General features: G+C 43.5%; 2 protein-coding genes across 8 annotated transcripts in view; both read left to right on the top strand.

Moving 5' to 3' along the window:
- The window catches only part of LOC108600358 (capon-like protein), a 35,959-nt gene extending 21,454 nt beyond the window's left edge, over nt 1-14,505 (top strand). For 2 of the 7 annotated variants that reach the window (XM_017987887.2, XM_017987888.2), the window contains exons 3-10: nt 920-991; nt 1,398-1,493; nt 1,552-1,719; nt 7,160-7,349; nt 9,551-9,660; nt 10,122-10,286; nt 10,360-10,482; nt 10,836-12,556. In XM_017987887.2, the coding sequence (XP_017843376.2) occupies nt 920-991; nt 1,398-1,493; nt 1,552-1,719; nt 7,160-7,349; nt 9,551-9,660; nt 10,122-10,286; nt 10,360-10,482; nt 10,836-11,927 (2,016 nt within the window). In that variant the 3' untranslated portion in view covers nt 11,928-12,556. Of the gene's footprint in view, nt 1-919; nt 992-1,397; nt 1,494-1,551; nt 1,720-5,686; nt 7,048-7,159; nt 7,350-9,550; nt 9,661-10,121; nt 10,287-10,359; nt 10,483-10,835; nt 12,565-12,938 lie in introns of those variants that run through there. The other 5 variants (XM_033293411.1, XM_017987889.2, XM_017987890.2 and 2 more) reach the window with 5 other exon arrangements.
- A 1,357-nt stretch (nt 14,506-15,862) lies between these two features.
- On the top strand, nt 15,863-17,305 carry LOC108600887. Its single transcript, XM_017988707.2, has one exon. It carries the CDS (start codon nt 15,961-15,963, stop codon nt 17,212-17,214), a length of 1,254 nt encoding a protein of 417 aa, XP_017844196.2. The 5' UTR covers nt 15,863-15,960; the 3' UTR covers nt 17,215-17,305.
- The last annotated feature ends 496 nt before the right edge of the window (nt 17,306-17,801 follow it).

Below are 17,801 nucleotides of genomic sequence, written 5' to 3'. Positions count from 1 at the left end.
ATATATTTACGTAAATGGGCGCACGCCGTTCCAATTATGCGTTTAATTATAGATTTCAAAAGCCCAACATCTATCAGTCAGGACCAACAAGTTTACACTGGTCTAAATACGCAGCAGCAGCAGCAGCAACTGCTGTTGGCAGTTACATTTAGTGGCATAATCAAGCGATAAACAAAGCTCTTTATGGCGCTGGCTTTATGTTGTCTTGTTGTCAGGATGGGGGCGTGGCTTGAGCCAAACACGCTATGATTGCCTTGTCGTTTTCATTTCATTTGCTGCTGTTGTCGCTGTAATAAAATGCTTAAATCTAGGTCCATGGCTACGCATACGTTATCCTTGAGCTAACGCGTACGCGAACGCATTATGTGCGCATAAATATTGCAATTTATTTTATTGTTGCTTCCTCGCTGTTGTCGCTTTGTGCATTAGCCTGGCCATAAATGCTCTTTGTGCGCCATTAAAACTTGGCCACACTTGAGCGAGAGTTAACATGAAAATGAAATTAATGACATCACATTTGTTATACAATTAGCAGCAGCAGCAGTGATTGAACTGCAGAAGGGCAAATGCGAAATTTAGCAAAGCACAAAACACAAAACACAGCAAAATTGTCAGCGAGTGCAAAAAATAAATTACTGTGTCGAGGCCGCTTGGCAGTGGCTGCAATTAGCAACAAGCTGTGTGTTGCTTGTGTGGCAAGCTATAAATACAATTTAGCTGCACATTAAATGCACACACGCGCTAAGCGCTGCGCCAGCGGGGTGCTGCGGATGTGGGGGGCAGTGCATATTGTGCTTGAATTGCAGACAAATGATGCCATGCTTAAGCAGACATTTAATTACTTGGCGCCTTTATAACATATATAACATATTTTCGCTATTTTACTATATACATGTGTGTATTTTCTTTTTCTTTGCAGTTTGTGGGCTGGGAGGAGGTGCCAAGACCAAATACACGCGCTGAAATTGTGCAGGCTATGCGACGCATACGTGTAAGTAAACCAAAAGGCAAAACAAAGCTAAGCCTACATTAAGCATACGCAACATATGTCGCCAAAGAGTAGGCAACAGTTTATTTTTTTTTGTTGACATGCCTTGTTGATTACGCAGGCATAAAAAAGAACACACACACGCACGCACACACATGCGTGTGGTTAAGGCTTGTTTGGCTGCCTTACACATTGCGCTCGATTGCCTGCCTTAGCGCAGCTTTGTGCGTGTGCGTGCGTTTGCGTGCGTGTGCGTGTGCGCGTATTAGCCTTGTTTGGCTTCAATTTGAGGGCGCGTCTTGTTATTGTCATGTCCTGCCATTAGCTTGACAAAACCCGTCAAATGTTAATTGAAAATTTCAAGCCCAGCTGTGCTGACTTTTCAACTTGAATAACTTTCTCTTTCCAGTACGAGTGCAAAGTGCAGAATCTAAAGAAACGCAAGGTTACCATACACATATCCGTAAATGGCGTACGCGTGGTCCTGAAGAAACGCAGGCGAAAAGTAAGTGCAGCTTATAATTCGAACTGACTTTTGAGACTTATTTGAGTTTTGTTTTTAGAAAAAGAACTGGACGAATGATGCCGAAGAAATCGAATTGCTCAATCATCCCATCTATAGAATATTTTATGTGTCACACGATAGCAGCGATCTCAAAATATTCAGTTATATTGCACGCGATGCCAGCACGGATACCTTCAAGTGTTCCGTTTTCAAAAGTCACAAAAAGGTAACTGCAGCTAGTAAACATTGTTTTAAGTGCCCCACATAAACTGTGTCGTTTGCAAATTTAATGACCACACACATGAGACCAGCCACTCCCCCACTCCACCCCTCGCGCAACTGTTGCAACTATAAATAGTCAGACATTGCTGCTGTCCTGTTTCTGCCGGTTCGCTGCTCAAATGCACAAAATTTGGCTGGCATCCAGCAAACGACATTGACAGTGGTTTTGGACTACGCATAACTGTACTTCAGCGCAAACTATAATTGCATAATAAGGATGCACACAAAAGGAAGCGCAAAAAGTTGCAAAAAGTGTGTGTCTGTATGTGAAATTTTTGCTGCGCATTGCGGCAGTCAAAACATTTTGTCAGTGGCTGACAGCGCATTTGTAAAAATTTTTATTCATGTTTAGCTTTACATTCGTTTGAACATTTCCGTATGCTCAACTCACTTTGGGCAAATCAAAATTTTTGGCTATGCATTTGGCGGCGGCTAAATAAATAAACTACGCGCACTTTGTAGTCGGTGGCTGTGGCTGCTGTAAATGCAATCACAAATCTATTTGAAGTTTATATCGTGTCGGTGGCTGTGCTTGACCTTCAACTTCAGTCGATTGCTATTGCTATTGCTATTGTGTGTGTGCGACTTGGAATTTTTAATTAACAATGGAACAACATAAAAGACGAACAGACAAGCTGTCGAATGGGCTGACAAGTGACACACGAAATTGGGGCCGGGACAGGCGAAAGACAGCCACAGTGGGGCACGTGTGCTGTGTGTATATTGCGCATACGCCGTGTGCGTCAGTTCGACGCACCTGAGCTGCTGCTCCAAACGACAATAAACAATAAACGCAGCGCAGCGTATTGAATACAAATTGCAACGCAATTGTTGCTTGCACTTGGCATTCTAAATTTATTTGTGGCACAGGATCAACAGCAAAATAAACAGCCGAGCGGGGTGTTGAAAGCTTATGATTTATGGCTAAATCAGTGTGTGTGTGTGAGTGTGTGTGCAACAAGTGTAAACTGCCTTCCGCGTAATACAAAGCCGTGACGTCACAACAGCAGCAGCAGCAGCACACACAAAATTGCGCATACGCCGCGGCAGTCGCCAGCTAAAAGACCAAAACAAACACAGCATGACGCTTACCAACAAAACGGCCAAATGGCCAACAGCTGAGCGCCGAAAGCTCTTGGCCAAGGGAGAGCGAGCGAGCGCAAAAAGCTTTGCATGCCGGCAGTCATAGAGTCGATCCAACACTTGCAGATCTTTCGCTTTGCGAAATTCGCTCGGCGCGGTCTTTGTCCAGTGGCCAACAGCCAGCGCGACTCTCTAGACGTGCGTCGATTTCAGATACCCACAATAATCAAAAATAATATAAAACAGTGTCCAGTGATAAATTATGCAATGCGTGTGTTAGTGTTGGTGTTCAAACATTTGTTTTAAATTAAATAAATGCAAACAAATATAAATGCAAAAATACGAGTGTGTCAGCAGCGGTAATGAAATAAATTCAGACAATGGCATGTCAGCAGTTTTAAGCAGAATATTTCGCTTCTCGAGCAGCGAAAAGTGTTTGTCACTGCTGACGCCATCAACGGGCCAATCGGCCAAGTCAAGTCAACAACAATGCTTTGTTGTAAGAAAAAACGGAAAACTGTAGAAACTGTGACAACGACAGCAGCAGCAGCAGCAGCATAACATTGTGTGGCAAATTAATTGCCTAGAAAATGCTTGAAACGTGCCACATTGAAAATGTCGGCCGAAAAGTAATGCCGAATGTTTGTTTGTTGAATTCCAGATTAGCCCAAAGGGCATTTATAATTTATGGGCACGCTTGATTAAGTAAACTTTAGCTTCTTTTAATCTAAAATTTATAAGCAAAGACAAGCAATTAAAAATTTAATTGCATAAATTTATTCATGGCACTGTAAATTCCATTTGGAAATCAAACATTTCTCAATGAATGCTATTTCATTGACTAAATTAAGCAGAAGGCAAGTGCCATTGCCTTAGGCCCACCCTTGGCTCAAGGATGCCCAAAGTACAATAACAGACGCTTGTAAACAAACTGTTGAGCTACATATAGAATATAGTAAATGTGAAATATACCATGCCACAAAAAGAAGCAGCAGCAACAACTGACGCACTTGGCAGCTTGTTTATGCATTTATGAGCGCTTGTTGGCCATAAAAAAAAACGAATTACCTATATACATACATGTTCATCATAATCCTACGCAACAACTGCTAATGAGCTGAACTACACCGCAGGTAGTCCAAAATAAGCTGATGGCCAATTAGCCTTAGCACGTGATATGTGAGGCATTAAATATGAACATATATATCTATATTTTCAGTTTCGTATTCGTTTTTGCTTTGAATTAATCGAACATTGATGCCTGCTTGTCGCAGTCAATAAAACGTTCTTGTCAAATAAACAACAAATAAACGTATTTGGCACTTTGAACATTTCGTTTCTGCTTTTGCATAAACAGTGGAAATTCGCCTAGAAGCCAAAAGTCCATATTTGTATGCCCACACACACACACACACAGAACCAAAAAAATATGGCGGCCGTACATTGGATTTGTACACTGGCATATTCAATTATTCCGCGCTCGCTTTTGTTTTTATTTTATATTTATTTATATTATATAGTAGCTTTGCTTTGCTTCGCCTACTTTGCATTTTGGCCCACCAAAAATAGATCCATTATTTTAATAGTCTGCGCTAAAGTATTTCGTAAATCGAACAATCTACATAAGCGTAAAGCGGCGGCTACTTCAAGCTAAATAATATACATATTTCTCTAGACTTTTGCACACATATAAAACATATACTATGTCTGTCTGTCTGTCTGTCTGCCTGTGAAATTAAATGAACATTTTGAAGTGCGCTCTTTTGGGCATGACTAATGCAAAGTTAATTAGTACAAGTCGGGCAACGCGCCACGTGTGAAATATACGCGTTGCACTTGCCACACACACAAGTAAAACTCAACAGCAGTTGCAAGTGTGGCTTGCGGTGGCTGCGGCCAGCATGTGGCGAACTGCATGCAAATTTCCGCTTTTTTTATGTCAATATAAAATTTTCCCTTATGACAGGCACAGCGTGCTGGACAGGCGAAGACAACGTAAATAAAGCCACAGCTTGTTGCCATTGCAGAGACGCATAAGAATTTTATGTTGTTTTTGAAAATCATAAACATGTTGCCTTATTTTTTTACGATGTTTGTCTTTGCCATAAATTTCCAAGTAGTTTTCCACAGTCGAAATGTTTGAAACGGAAAGTCTAATTGCAGTTTACTTTGCTAATAAATAAACAAACAATCAGTGCAACGCTGCGTATACGCAATATTTGATTCATACGTAGCACTTGCTTCGTTGTTATAATGAATGCAATGCTGCGTACTAATATTCAACACTAACAAGCAATGCAACGAAGCGTATACGTATTATTTGTTACTAATACTCAAGCTAGGTCTGTCTGCGCCTGTCAAAATAATTCAAATTGATGTCTCATTAGTGTTCAATCCACTAGAGTATATTGTACGCTATGTATATAGTATATATATATATATATATATATAATATATGCTGAAGAGCATTGTTGCTGTTTGTTGCTGCTGCGGTTAACCGCACGATACATTGAGTAAATGATCATTCGCATGATTTATTATCAAATAAGCGGTTACAGAAACAAGCATTGATATTGTCTATATATTCTCACTTATTTCTGTTTATTAATTTTCTGCAAGAATTTGAAGAATTTGTGTCGCCAATGTTGACTTCATTTAAAGCGAAATCTATTTTAAAAGCCTTCAGTCTGTCAATCAAACATTTTCAAGCAAAAAACATTTACGCTGCTGAATGCTGCCAACAACAACAACAATAAGTTTGACAAGTTAGCTGTTAAATCAATGCTCTAGACATTATTCGTTTGCATTTATTTATACTAGGCACAACTAAAGTTAAGCATATTCAACAACAGTTTTGCGGCAATAAATCAATTTAAGAATACACAAACTTTGCAATAAAAACATGACGCATGGCAGTTCAGTGTGTGAACAAACTCAGCCAAGGATACGCCGTAACCCACTGACTAAACAATTATGAAATTAATAGTCTCTTAATTGGCAACGATTATTGCAAACAAACAAATTGAACAGCATTGAACTTTGCGGAAACGCGTGAGAGTGTGAAAAGTGAAAAGTTGAGCAGTCACAAGCCTCGGCCAAGTTGGCAAAAGATTTTTCGAACGTGGCCATGAAGCACGAGAAGACGTTGCCGGCGTTGGCCGCACATGGCACAACGCCGACGCTGAAGCGAGACAGCAGCGCAACGCGCAGTCCCATTACCAAGGCCTTTGACTTTCTGCCCTGGACACGCAGTCGCAGCAAGACGCCAGCGCCCAAGACGCCAGAGCAGCAGAACGGCGAGCTGGCCACAAATAGTGGCGAAGTGCATTATCGTCGCAATATATTTCGCAGCGGTGGCGGCCTGATACGTGATATGCTCACTGGCGACAAGGATAAGCTGCCGAAGGACAAAGACAAGCCGCCGCCATCGCCGCTGTCCGCCACTAAGAAGCAGCAGCGCAAGCAGAAGCAGCTGTCGCGCAACAAGAGCTTGGACATACGCGAGCTAATTGGCAGCGTGGAGCGCGAGTTGGCGCCCAGTGCACTGGGCAAGGCCATGCCGCAGCCACAGCCACATCGCTTCCTAGACGACACCTACCTAGACAACAAGCCCAAGCACATACTCTTCAACGACGAGGAGAACACAGTCTATCTCATTAAGAAGGAGCAGCCAGTGGCCAAGGCGCATAAGACGGCGCCACAAGCTGCCCACGCCCACATACATGGCAATGGGAATGGCAATGGGAATGGCGGTGAAGTGCTGAAGGCGCGACTCAAGTTCAAGCGACTGCCCAGCGAGCACTACGCTGCCTCGCCGGAGGCCTTGCGCCGAGCTCAGCTGCTGTATCAGCGCAGCGAGCAGCGTCATGTGCTGCAGCGACGCAAGAGTCTGAGCGATTCGCATTACGAGCAGCAGAGCAGCTCGAGCTTGAGCAGCGCTGGCAGCAATGCCACGGGCATTATGCTGGAGCGACCCAAGACGGATAAGCCGCGCAAGAAACTCTCGTTTCGCGAGCCCATTGAGGGTGGGCTGTCGCCTGTTATGGTCGCCATGTCGGCAGCCATGCTCATGGAGCAGCGTCAGTCGCGGCAGCGGCGTCGCAGCTCGCCGCTGGAGCGCACGCTGTGCCAGGCCCAGGGCGCTGACTGTGATAGCAGGCGCAGCAAGGATATTATATCCGATCCCGAGGTGCGTCACATGTGGCGTATGCTTAATTCGTTTATTATATTTTAATTGCCTGCGCGCTGTTAATTGCTTTTACCTTTGGCTAATTGTTTATCGCTTTTGTTGCTCTTTACAGTCACAGGCAATGCGCATTGTGCGCACTGTTGGACAAGCCTTTGAAGTGTGCCACAAATTTAATCTTCATAAGAATTCCCTGGAGCCCAATGACGAGCGCTCCGATGTCTCCTCATCGGAGCTGCTGGACGTCGAGCAAATAAGCGAGCAGCAGCTGAGCGAGGACGGTGGACGCGAGACGCCAAAGAAAGGTAAATGCACTCAGGCAACCCCATCACCCATTTTCACAATTGAGTACGCAGTTCGTTGTCCACTGAGAGCGTGGCTATGATGCATGCAGCTTCCTGGGGCAACAAGCTGGCCACTTGTGGGTTGCAGTCCAATGCTAAGCAATCTATTTATTTTGGTTTGAATTTGGACATTTGCATATAGATTGCAATTTGCAGAGACCGAAAGTGGAAGAAATAGAGCGAAAGAGAGAGGGAGAGAGAGAGAGAGCGTACATCTGCCTAGCATATTGAAGTATTAAAGCAATATTAATAAACCATTCAAAGGGAAATGACCATGGGGCAGGCAGGCAGGCGGCGGCGGCGGCAATAAAATGAACATGTTTAATAATTTTATTTAAACATATGTATATAGCTTTGTATATAAGGAATTAGCTGGCAAAAGCAATGCGCATATTAACTGAAATATTGATATATTGAAGACAGCTACACTTTGCACTGGCGTTAAGCAATTTCCACGTATTGCTTGAGTTTTCACATACATAAGTAGCTTGACGTCATCAATGCTTAGCTGCTGCCAAGAGCCAATGAATTCCACGTCGGAAAGAACAGAACGAACGACATCGACAAGTAACTGTAAAAATGTAGCTAGTTTAGATATACAGACATACAATTGGAATTGACTGCAACACGCGCGCTTCACATGCCACAACAAGCTGGGCGTGGCCACGCTGTGGGCAGCTCAACATTTGCTGCAGTCGTGCGCCAAAAATAATTTATATTTATTTGCTTTTAATATCCTTATATACAGCCATGCAGCTACAGTTTCATGTGAGGCTTGTAATAAGAATATATATCTCTTTTTGAACTGCGTCTGTTGACTTGTTTGTCGACACTAAGATAATAATATGTACAAGAGCGCTTCAATGTGTTTGTGGAGCAGCTGCTGCTGTCGCTGTCGCTGCCGCTGCCTTTGTGTCTGCCAGCTGAGACCCAAGGCAAAGTAATTTCTGTAGTCAAGTTCAAAGAGCTTCAGCTGCTAAAGCTTTACAACAAATCCCGCAAATTGCAAGCGGTGCGCGTCAAAGACAATTCTTATTAAAAAACTGTTGTCTTAAAATTAAATATGCATGCAATTTTATATTCACGTTTGCTGAATTATTTAAAGAATTTTAATTTAAATGCAACTCAAAGTAACGAATTAAATTAAACATATCAGAGCAGTTACTAGACAGCCTATGGGTTAAGCTAAGCAAAACAGAGAATTTTAATCAAATTGCTGATAAAGTTGTCCAAATTTTGATTGACTTTTCAGACTATTATTTGTTATATATTTGCTTCATTTTTGTGAGAAAGAAAGAATTGTTGAAGTAGGTTTATTAGTTTAGCTTTAAGGATACAAAATTTGCACCCACTGTGCAAAGCCACTAAAAGTATCACCCACTGTAGCTGCAGCTTATGTTGACTTGAAGAAGAATCAAGTATGCAATTCCCTGTTGTGTATTAAATCAAACAAATACAATTTAAATTTAATAAAATGCCTTCAATTCAAAAGTCCCACAAGGCAATCAGAGTTTGCGTATCTCTCGTGAGCTTTCCAATGATTCACATAGCTGGCTGGCTCTATACTAATAGCCATTGCTATGTTAGTATGTTAGAATCCTTGCAGAGCAGGCATGCAGCGAAAAAGAACGCAAATTAATTTGCATGCTGTGCAAAAGAATTCTCAAAATATTCCAACTGAAACAATGCGCATTTGCGCTCAGGTGTAAAAGGCAGGCAAATGTATAATACATAATGTGTGTATATATATAGTAATACGATTTGTAGCGCTTGTCTAGCCGATGTAGATTTAACGATGCCACTTTTCATTCGCCACAGCCACAAACTAGCGCTGTGGGCACACAGTGAAAAAATTTGCGCACAGCAATGAAATTGCAACTTTTGGACAGTGCTGCGGGTTTTATTTATGGGGCAGGCTGGTGGCATTAATTAAACTTAATGCAGAATACTAGGCGCTGTAATTAAGTGTAAATTAAGCGCGGCGGCGGCTTAACGCGGCTGGGTGTCCGCCGCCGCCGACCTTGACAAACGATGGGCTGGGCGTAGGTAGGTCTCTGGGGGTCTGTGGGTCTGCTACTGCTACTATTTACACGCTCCAGTTGTTTACCCGCCTTTCAACATGCCACTAAATCCATAACAAACACGCTGCGCTTTATTTATAGAACACTTGGCCATAACGCCCGATTTGAATCACACGCAGCCGCAGCGACCGAACCACTTGGAGCTGCTGCCAACGCAGTCGAGCCTACGCAAATCCAACAACAGCCTGCTGGTGAGTATAAAGTTCAACAGCAACAACAACAACAACAACAACAACACTAACCACAACAGCAGTATCAAATGGCCGTCAGGCATTCTATCAGACAATTAAAATGCCATAAATGCGCAAAATATTTATATATATTTATTTTATGAACCAATGCGCGTTTTTCGTTTAGGTCATTTTCTATAAATTGTAATCAATTGTATTTAATTTGTTTATGCCGCGAGTGCGTGTAAACAAAACGCGTTTTGCAATAAAAGCACTTTTTGTTTTCAACAAATAATTTATACAAATTTGTACATCTATTTTTTTTAATTTTATTGTGTTTACGCTTATGAAAAACCAAAAGTTGTAGATAAACAAATACAGCTCAGAGTAGATATAAAGTTAAACAAAAAATTATTAAATAAATGCCTTTGGCTATTTGTGTTGCAAATAAATAAGTCGCATGGCCTTCTTCTACTTTCCAGTGCGAATTGGACTCACCGAGCTCGCCCTCATCGCCGCGCACTGAAATCACACAGCTCAAGGATCAATTGGAGGCGCAGGCGCAGCAGACGCGCCAGGCGCTTGCTCAGCTGATGCTGGTGCGGGAGCAGCTCATCTCGGAGACAAATGCGCGCATTGAGGCGCAGGTAAGAACAAACTCAAATCTCACTCTTGCTAACTCTAACTGTATCAATTTCGCTTTTGCTTTCACTTTCGCAGGCGCGCACTCAGCAGTTGCTGCAACAGAATCGCGAGTTGCTTGAGCATCTTGCCTCGCTGGGCGCCTACACTGAGCAACAGAGCACGGGTCTGACCACAGCAAATATTGGCATGGCGCCACAGGTGAGTGAAGCGAGTACAGTGTGCACTCGTCGCACGTGGCTACGTTAATTAGCTTTAATTTATGTTGTTTGCCTTTGAAGCCGTAAACAAATTGAGCTTTGATTTATGCCTTCATAATTTTCAGCGCGCTTTGCTTTCTTTACAACCCCAAAATCGAACTATGTACTATGAGCATGTTTATTTATATTTAGCTAATGCTAAAATTTAGTTTTGCACGTTTTTCATTGACTTTGTTTGTTTGCTAGCTTGTTTGTTTGTTTGTTTGTTGTTATTGTTGTGCTTGTTGTGCGTTGAGCTACAGCATTATTGACCTGAGTTATCTTCCTCCCACTCCCACTTGTCTTATGGCACAGCAGCAATCACAACTGCAGCTGCTGCTACAGGCGACCAGCAACAACAACAATCTGGCCACCATCAATCAGCAGATCAACAATTTGGGCAACATCAATCAGCAGCTCACCTCGCTGAGCCATCAGCTGAGCGGCCTCAATCAGCAAAGTCAGAACCTGCAGAATCTGCAAAGCCTGCAGCAGCAGCAACACTCGCCGCCAACACCCACACCGCAGCAGCAGCAGCAGCAGCAGCAGTCGCAGTTGACGCCGCCCACACCGCCGCCTGGTCTCAGCAGCGCAGCCAGCGTCAGCGGCAGCAGCACGTTTCCCTCAATGAGTCAGCTGCAGAGCATCAGCAATCAGCTGCAACAGCAGCAGCAGCAGGACGCACTCTCCAAGGATCTGTTCCAAGTCAATCAGGAGCTGCTGAATCGCCTGCAAGCGCTCAATCTGAACGCCAATGCCACGCAGACACAAGCCACGCCCACAGCTTCGCCACACAACTCCTACTTCTTTGTAAATCCGCTGTCCTGCGCAGCAGCGACGCCCGGCACGCTGAGCAACAACAATGCGGCCAATGCATTCAATTTTCTGGCCTCGCCAGCAGCAGCAGCAACAGCTCTGAATACAACGCCGCTGGGCACGCTTAATCGCAATTCGTTTCCAGGCAGCAGCTCGCTCAACGAGGAACTGCGTCTGAGCATTGAGCATAACCTCAACAATCTGGAGGAGCAGCTCAAGGTGGCCGTATCTAATGGCAATCTGGCCGGCTTGGCCTGCGGCGGCTCCACCAGCACTCGAGACACCAGTCGCAGCAGCTCAACGCTGGACTCGCCATCATCGCCGCGTCAGCGTGGCAGCAACAACAATCTCAGTCCCAGCAGCAGCACTCAAAGCAATGTCAACAATAATAATGGCAACGGCAATGGCAATGGCAGAGACACGCGCTTCAACAAGGTTCAGTTGCGTGTGACGGATGAAATGGGCCATCAGCGTAAGCTGTCGGCCACGCCCAGTTTCATAACGCGCAGCACCAGCGAAAAGGTGCCCAATCGCAGCCAGATGATGAGCCAGGTGCAGCGCACGCTCTGGGCCAGGCACACGACCAAGTGAGAGCTTGGCACAGCAATTATAGTTAGTACTAAGTATAAGAGAGCGAGATTGAGTGAGTGAGTGAGTGATTGAATGACTGTGCGTGCGTCTGTGTGTGTGAGAGTTTGTAACAGTATTAAATGCTAAGTCAATAGGCTATGTTCGCGTCTTAGGCGTGGCAAAGTATTCAACATATACTTATACTTACTATATACCCTACGCATATCAGCTAATATAGCTTAGAGCGAAAAGTATTTTCTCTTCTTCTAGCTTCTAACTATCTCTCTCTCCCAATAACAGTGTCAAAATTGTAGTCGCTAAGCCATTGTACATTTTGTTGTTATGTAAATTGTTTTGCAAACATAAATAAATTTGCAATTATTTTTATAATTAGCCGTGTCAATAGTGAATTGCCAAATATATAGCAAATTAGTTATCGTTAAATGTAAATTATCAAATACTCTAAATACATGTAAACATACAATATATTTAATGTATAATTTATGAACTAAGCTCTTTAAGCTACCGAAAAACAACAACAATGCCAAACAACAAACAACAGCAATAAAAATGCATATAAACCGTCACAATATTTATTATAGCCAAAGCCATAGTTTTTATAATCAACCATCGACCCCCGACTGCTGCTCATAGCCAATTTCGCTAATGAGTTTTCCAACAACAACAACAACAAGAGAAACAGCAGCAGCGAATACTAATAAATGGGAAAGCTGCTGCATACTTTCGAGCGCATTTGTATTACGCATACGCCGTGTGGCAACGTCGTGAACAGTGCATAAATTTCAACGTAGATAAATGAAAAATGATGGCAAACAGGCAAAATAAAACCCCCCGAAACGAAGTGTCGCCGTTTTTTTCACTTGACTTTTAAATGTTTTTTTTTTTTTTTTTTTTTTTTGGGCAGGAGTGTTTGTTGGACAGCAATTTGCGCACATAACTCATTTGCATAAATTTACACACTGAACTTTTTTTCGTCTGTTTGTTAATGTTGCCACACAATCATTTTCACAGCTCTCGTCGACGGCGAAAGTGGCGCGCTGGTTCCAGCAGCTGCCCTGGCACACCGCCTCGCTGTCCCGGCCCGAAAGCGGTTTCGTTTCCGGCGACTCGCGCTCTGAGAAGTATCAGGAGGATCATTTCTATGGCGGCATGGTGAAGGAAACGGATGATTTATGCGATGAGTTTCTGCTCGTCGAGGGCAGCAGCACCATTTGGACTAAGCTAAGCGCCAAAAAACGTCGCAAATTGCTTGGCATGCGGCTGGGCAAAGTGACGACGTTCTAAGGTACACTCCAGCATCAGCATCAGCATCAACTTGGCCTGCCTATTGTAATGTGTGCGTTTATTAGCTGCTAAGTACATTTGGTTTTTTCATTCAGTTAGGTATAGAGCTTAGATAGAGCTTAGGGTAGCTAATATGAAAATCAATAGACTAAATTACCAAATTAACACAAAACGAACGACATGCTCATTGAAATGCCATGAACAAATATGATATGCGAACGAAAGCAAAAGGAACAAGACATACATATAATACATATGCATATATATATAGGTACTTATATAGCTCAGACATAAGTCAATTAGCGAGCATAAAGCTTAAGCTCAATGTGTATTTAAGTATTAATAAACTAAGTAAACGTATTTCGTACTCATACGCACGCACACTAGGGCAGGCAATTCATTAGGTGGACAAACAGCAGCGCATTTATCATACGCCACGTATGCCCACAATATAAAAGCTACACAATTGCTGCTTAACTTGGCCAACTTTTCGTACACGAGAAAAACTGGTTATTAAGCTAAGCAAACACACACACACACACACACACAGACAGACATGCCCAAATTCAATTGCGAGAGATAGTAGAGAGAGAGAGAATATGCTGCAACAGCTTGCTCACGCATTTCACTGCTGAAAATGTATGGCAAAGCAAATAAGCCAAAGCCAAACAACAAGCATTGGCAGTACCTTTGGCAAGCGTAAGCCAGCAGCTCAACTTGTTGGCCATTCATAAATTTTACAGCATCAACGTTTTTATGTTGCTTGTGCGCAAATCGATATCGGTGCTGTGTATTACTGGCAACTCTATAAATTTGACTGCAGCGGCATACGTGGCGTATAAGTGATTACCGCAACTTAATCTAAGTTTGAACTATGCAATCATATAAACACAATTTTCAACTGACGATTTCCCTAACGATATTTAGTTACAAAATTTGCACACACAAAATAAGGAAATTAAAAAAAACATCTATGTACGTAATGGTTTTAGCTAATTTATGCAAGAATTATTTTGAGACTGAAACTGAAATTTTGTACTAAGCATAAATAGAGAAAGAACACACACACATACACACACATTTCATGCGAATAGCAAACAATATTTAAACAGCGAACGTTTGCAGACTAAAAGTTGAATGTTATGCAATTTTGCAAACAAAGAACTTTTAATTAGCGAGCGCTCGATGTAGACTAAGCTATTATAGTTTTAGTTTATTGATATTTTATTTTATTAAGCTAAGCAAGCCAACATAAAGTGAGTAATAAAAATTCAATACATGATGCAGCAAAGTTGTTTTCATTGTTGTTGTTGTTGTTGTTGTTTGTTGTTGCGCACTTTGCAGTTCAATTAATTTAACGTGCTTCGCATGTAATAGAATAAAGCGTTGCATATCAGCAGGAGCTGAAGCAACAGCACATTGCTTGGGCTTGGGCTTGGCAGCTGGCAGCTAACAAGCGTTGCTCATTCGCCATGTGGGCGTGCTCACGTATGAAGCGAGCGCATATTGAAAATTAAAAAACAAACCCAAGGCAGCATTTCTCGGTCTTTCTGCGGTCATAATTATCAGTGGCTGAAGTTTTTGGTGTTGATGGAGGGGGGCGCCGGGGCACAACTGCAGAGCCGCACTAATGGAGCGTTGAGCAAATGAAAAATGAAAAAAAAAGTGACATGCGATATTTTTATTCTGTGTTGCTTTCTTTATTTTTTGACACTTTTCGGGGCACAGGCACGTAACATAATTATATCAAGCTAAAAGGCATGTTAAAGTAAAGTGTATGCGACCCTGAAAACAGGAAGTTCACACACACACACACGCACAGATACACAGTCGTGTGTATTAGTTGGCGAGGTAACAACATCAACATGTGAGCTATGTGACAGCAACAAGAAGCAGTTGAAAGTGCCGCGTGTCCTGTGTCCTGGCACACACTAGTGGCAACGTCATTTCACATTCAAACACACACACACATTTACATAAACATTTATTGCGTGGCTGTCTGCGACGCCAACGCGTTTAATTCACATTTTATTTTCGCTGCCTGCTGCTGCCGTAATTGTTGCTTCCATGTCCTGGACATGGCCATAGTAGGTTCGCGTTGGCGCTGCACAGCGGACGTGTGCGCACGGCAGTCTTGTTCAATTGGCCATGCACGGCGACTCGGCGGAAAATGTGGTGCCAGCGGTGTCGGCGGTGTCAGCGGTGTCAGCGGCGCCAGCTGGCAACGATTCCAGGCGCAGCACACCTGCAGCGCTGCCACGGCGGCCCATACTGCGGCTGGATATTAACAAGCCGCGACGTTCATCAGGTGGTTCGGTTGACTTTCGATGCGTAAATGTTGCTGCTGGCAATGGTGGTGGTGGTGGTGGTGGAAATGGCAGCCAGAGCGCTCAGGTGGCCACTGTGGCCAGCAGTGAGGTAAGTGAGCTTGATTTACTGTACGCTGGGGAGAGTGCTGGCGATTTTGGCCTACAGCCATTCACACGTGCTGGTTGTTAAAGCCATTTAAATGCGCATTGCTGTCATTTGATAGTGCAGCTGAGTTCTATCAAAAAAGTTTAAAGCAATTGTGTGTGTGGTGGACACACCCACTTGAAGCACATTAGTGTAATCTCAGCAAACCTGGCGCCAGCCAGCCATAATTGGGTCAAGTGTCAAGTGCTCGCCACAAAAGCATAAACAATAAACATATAAAATAATTTAAGGCACAACGCTTCGTTTTTGATTGACTACACCATAAATTGAAAGCATGAGCTCTTCTAATACCAATACCAATACCAATACCAATACCAACACCAACAATGTGAGCAATATGTACAATGCGAACGATTCCAAGGCGAACTCTCGCTATCACATGTCCGCACTGTACGACAATAACTCAGTGGTGCACACACGCTTCATAACTGGCAGCAGATATGAGGGCGCCTGGAACTCTGGCACACATACAATGGACGGCCTCGGCACATATCGCTATCCGGATGGCAGCGAGTATCGCGGCGGCTTCTTTCGCGGCAAGTTCCATGGCTATGGGCATTTGAAGCTGTCGCATCCGTATCGCTTTACCATCAAAGGCGTTTTCGAAAAGGGCAAGCTGACGAGCGTGAAGGACATGTGGTTCAGCGATGGCTTGCATGTGATGGGCGCCTTCATTAATGGCCAATTCGTGGCCGATGATTGGGACTATCTGACGCCTAAGGATCGGCGTTATCAAGCGGAGCGCGTCTATGGCACACAGCCAGTGGGGCCCACATCCTATTTGACCAGCAACCTGGTTTCACGCAAAGTGCCCAAGAACTGCTACGATGCGGAGGAAGGCATATTCAACGACAAGACGGGTTGGCTAACGGAGCGACCACATCCCTTGAGCAGAGCTCTGTACATCAGTTGTCCCAATGAAAAGCGTTGGATTAAGCGCCACTGCCGCGGCGAGCGCTCCAACGTCACTGTCGAGCCCTGCTCCAAGGACTGTCGCAAGATCATGCAAAACAATTTGGAAACTGAGCAGAAACAGCTAAGAAAAATTGTCATCTACGCACCTGACAAGCAATTCGAGCTGCAACGCTATTATCCCAAGCTATGCAAGGACATGGACCGCGCCGATCGCTGTTCATCGGAGCATGAGTTTAAGTCGTCGCGCCTGCCAGGTCAGCCCGCATCTCCTACTGAGGAATGTCTACGCAAGCACAAGCAGCTGGAGAACGAGCGGGCTGAGGAAATACTTAGACAGCACCAGCTACATCATCCAGATGAACCACTGCCCGACTTGGAGCGTGCTCGCCAGTGGACCAGCAGCTCTGAGCTCAACAATTTTGACTGCAGTGCCTCACTCTCAGTCTCGGAGAGTCCCACCGATAACTCCTTACAAGAGAAGGTCAAGAAATTCTACGCAAGCGCAGCGGTAATGAACCAAAAGAAAGCCACCAGCACATTGAATGTGGTGCAATCGAATCTACAGCGGCCCAGCAGCTTTGTAGATGTATCACGCTCTATATTTCAGCTGTAGTTTGAGGGTCTAGTTAACTAGAAGTGTTAAAAATAGTGTGCAGAAATTTTAGTATTAGGTGATGATAAATATTGCATTGGAAATATATTTCATTTTAATTCAAAATATGCAGACTCGACTATGCCTATTGATAAATTAATTACAGTTTACAACAACTTTTATCTAAAATAGTTGCTTAACAAGCAAAGAAAATACGCTGAAGCGCCTTTTGACTTATGTGTATTTTGGTTTTGAGTTTGCTGCTGCCAAAATTAATTTTCTTAAAAGTATGCGCTGACATTTTGAGTCAGCTCAGTATTCTTACTGAAATAGGACAAATGTACAACTAAACATAAATACTAAGCACAAGCTCAACTGACAGTGAATCTTAGCCTTGACCTCAGTCATGTCATCAGCTCATGGATATACTTTTCCAACGGGCACCAAGTTTTATGGACTTACCAATAATCTTGGCATGCAGAGCTTTGGCAACTATGTGTATCCCGATGGCACCAAATACTTGGGACATTTCCACAATAGTCTCTTTCATGGCAGTGGCTTTATTAAATTTCCTGAGCCCTACAGTGTCTGCTTTAGCGTGGAGCACA

This window comes from Drosophila busckii, chromosome 3L (assembly GCF_011750605.1).
Source record: "Drosophila busckii strain San Diego stock center, stock number 13000-0081.31 chromosome 3L, ASM1175060v1, whole genome shotgun sequence".
NCBI classification, from domain to species: Eukaryota; Metazoa; Arthropoda; class Insecta; order Diptera; family Drosophilidae; genus Drosophila; species Drosophila busckii.
The sequence above is the reverse complement of the archived record's forward strand: the minus strand, read 5'-3'. Positions and strand labels throughout refer to the sequence as shown.

What these genes read in the sequence shown, in the direction of transcription:
- LOC108600887 (XM_017988707.2), top strand. Translation starts at nt 15,961, where the DNA reads ATGAGCTCTTCTAATACCAATACCAATACCAATACCAATACCAACACC.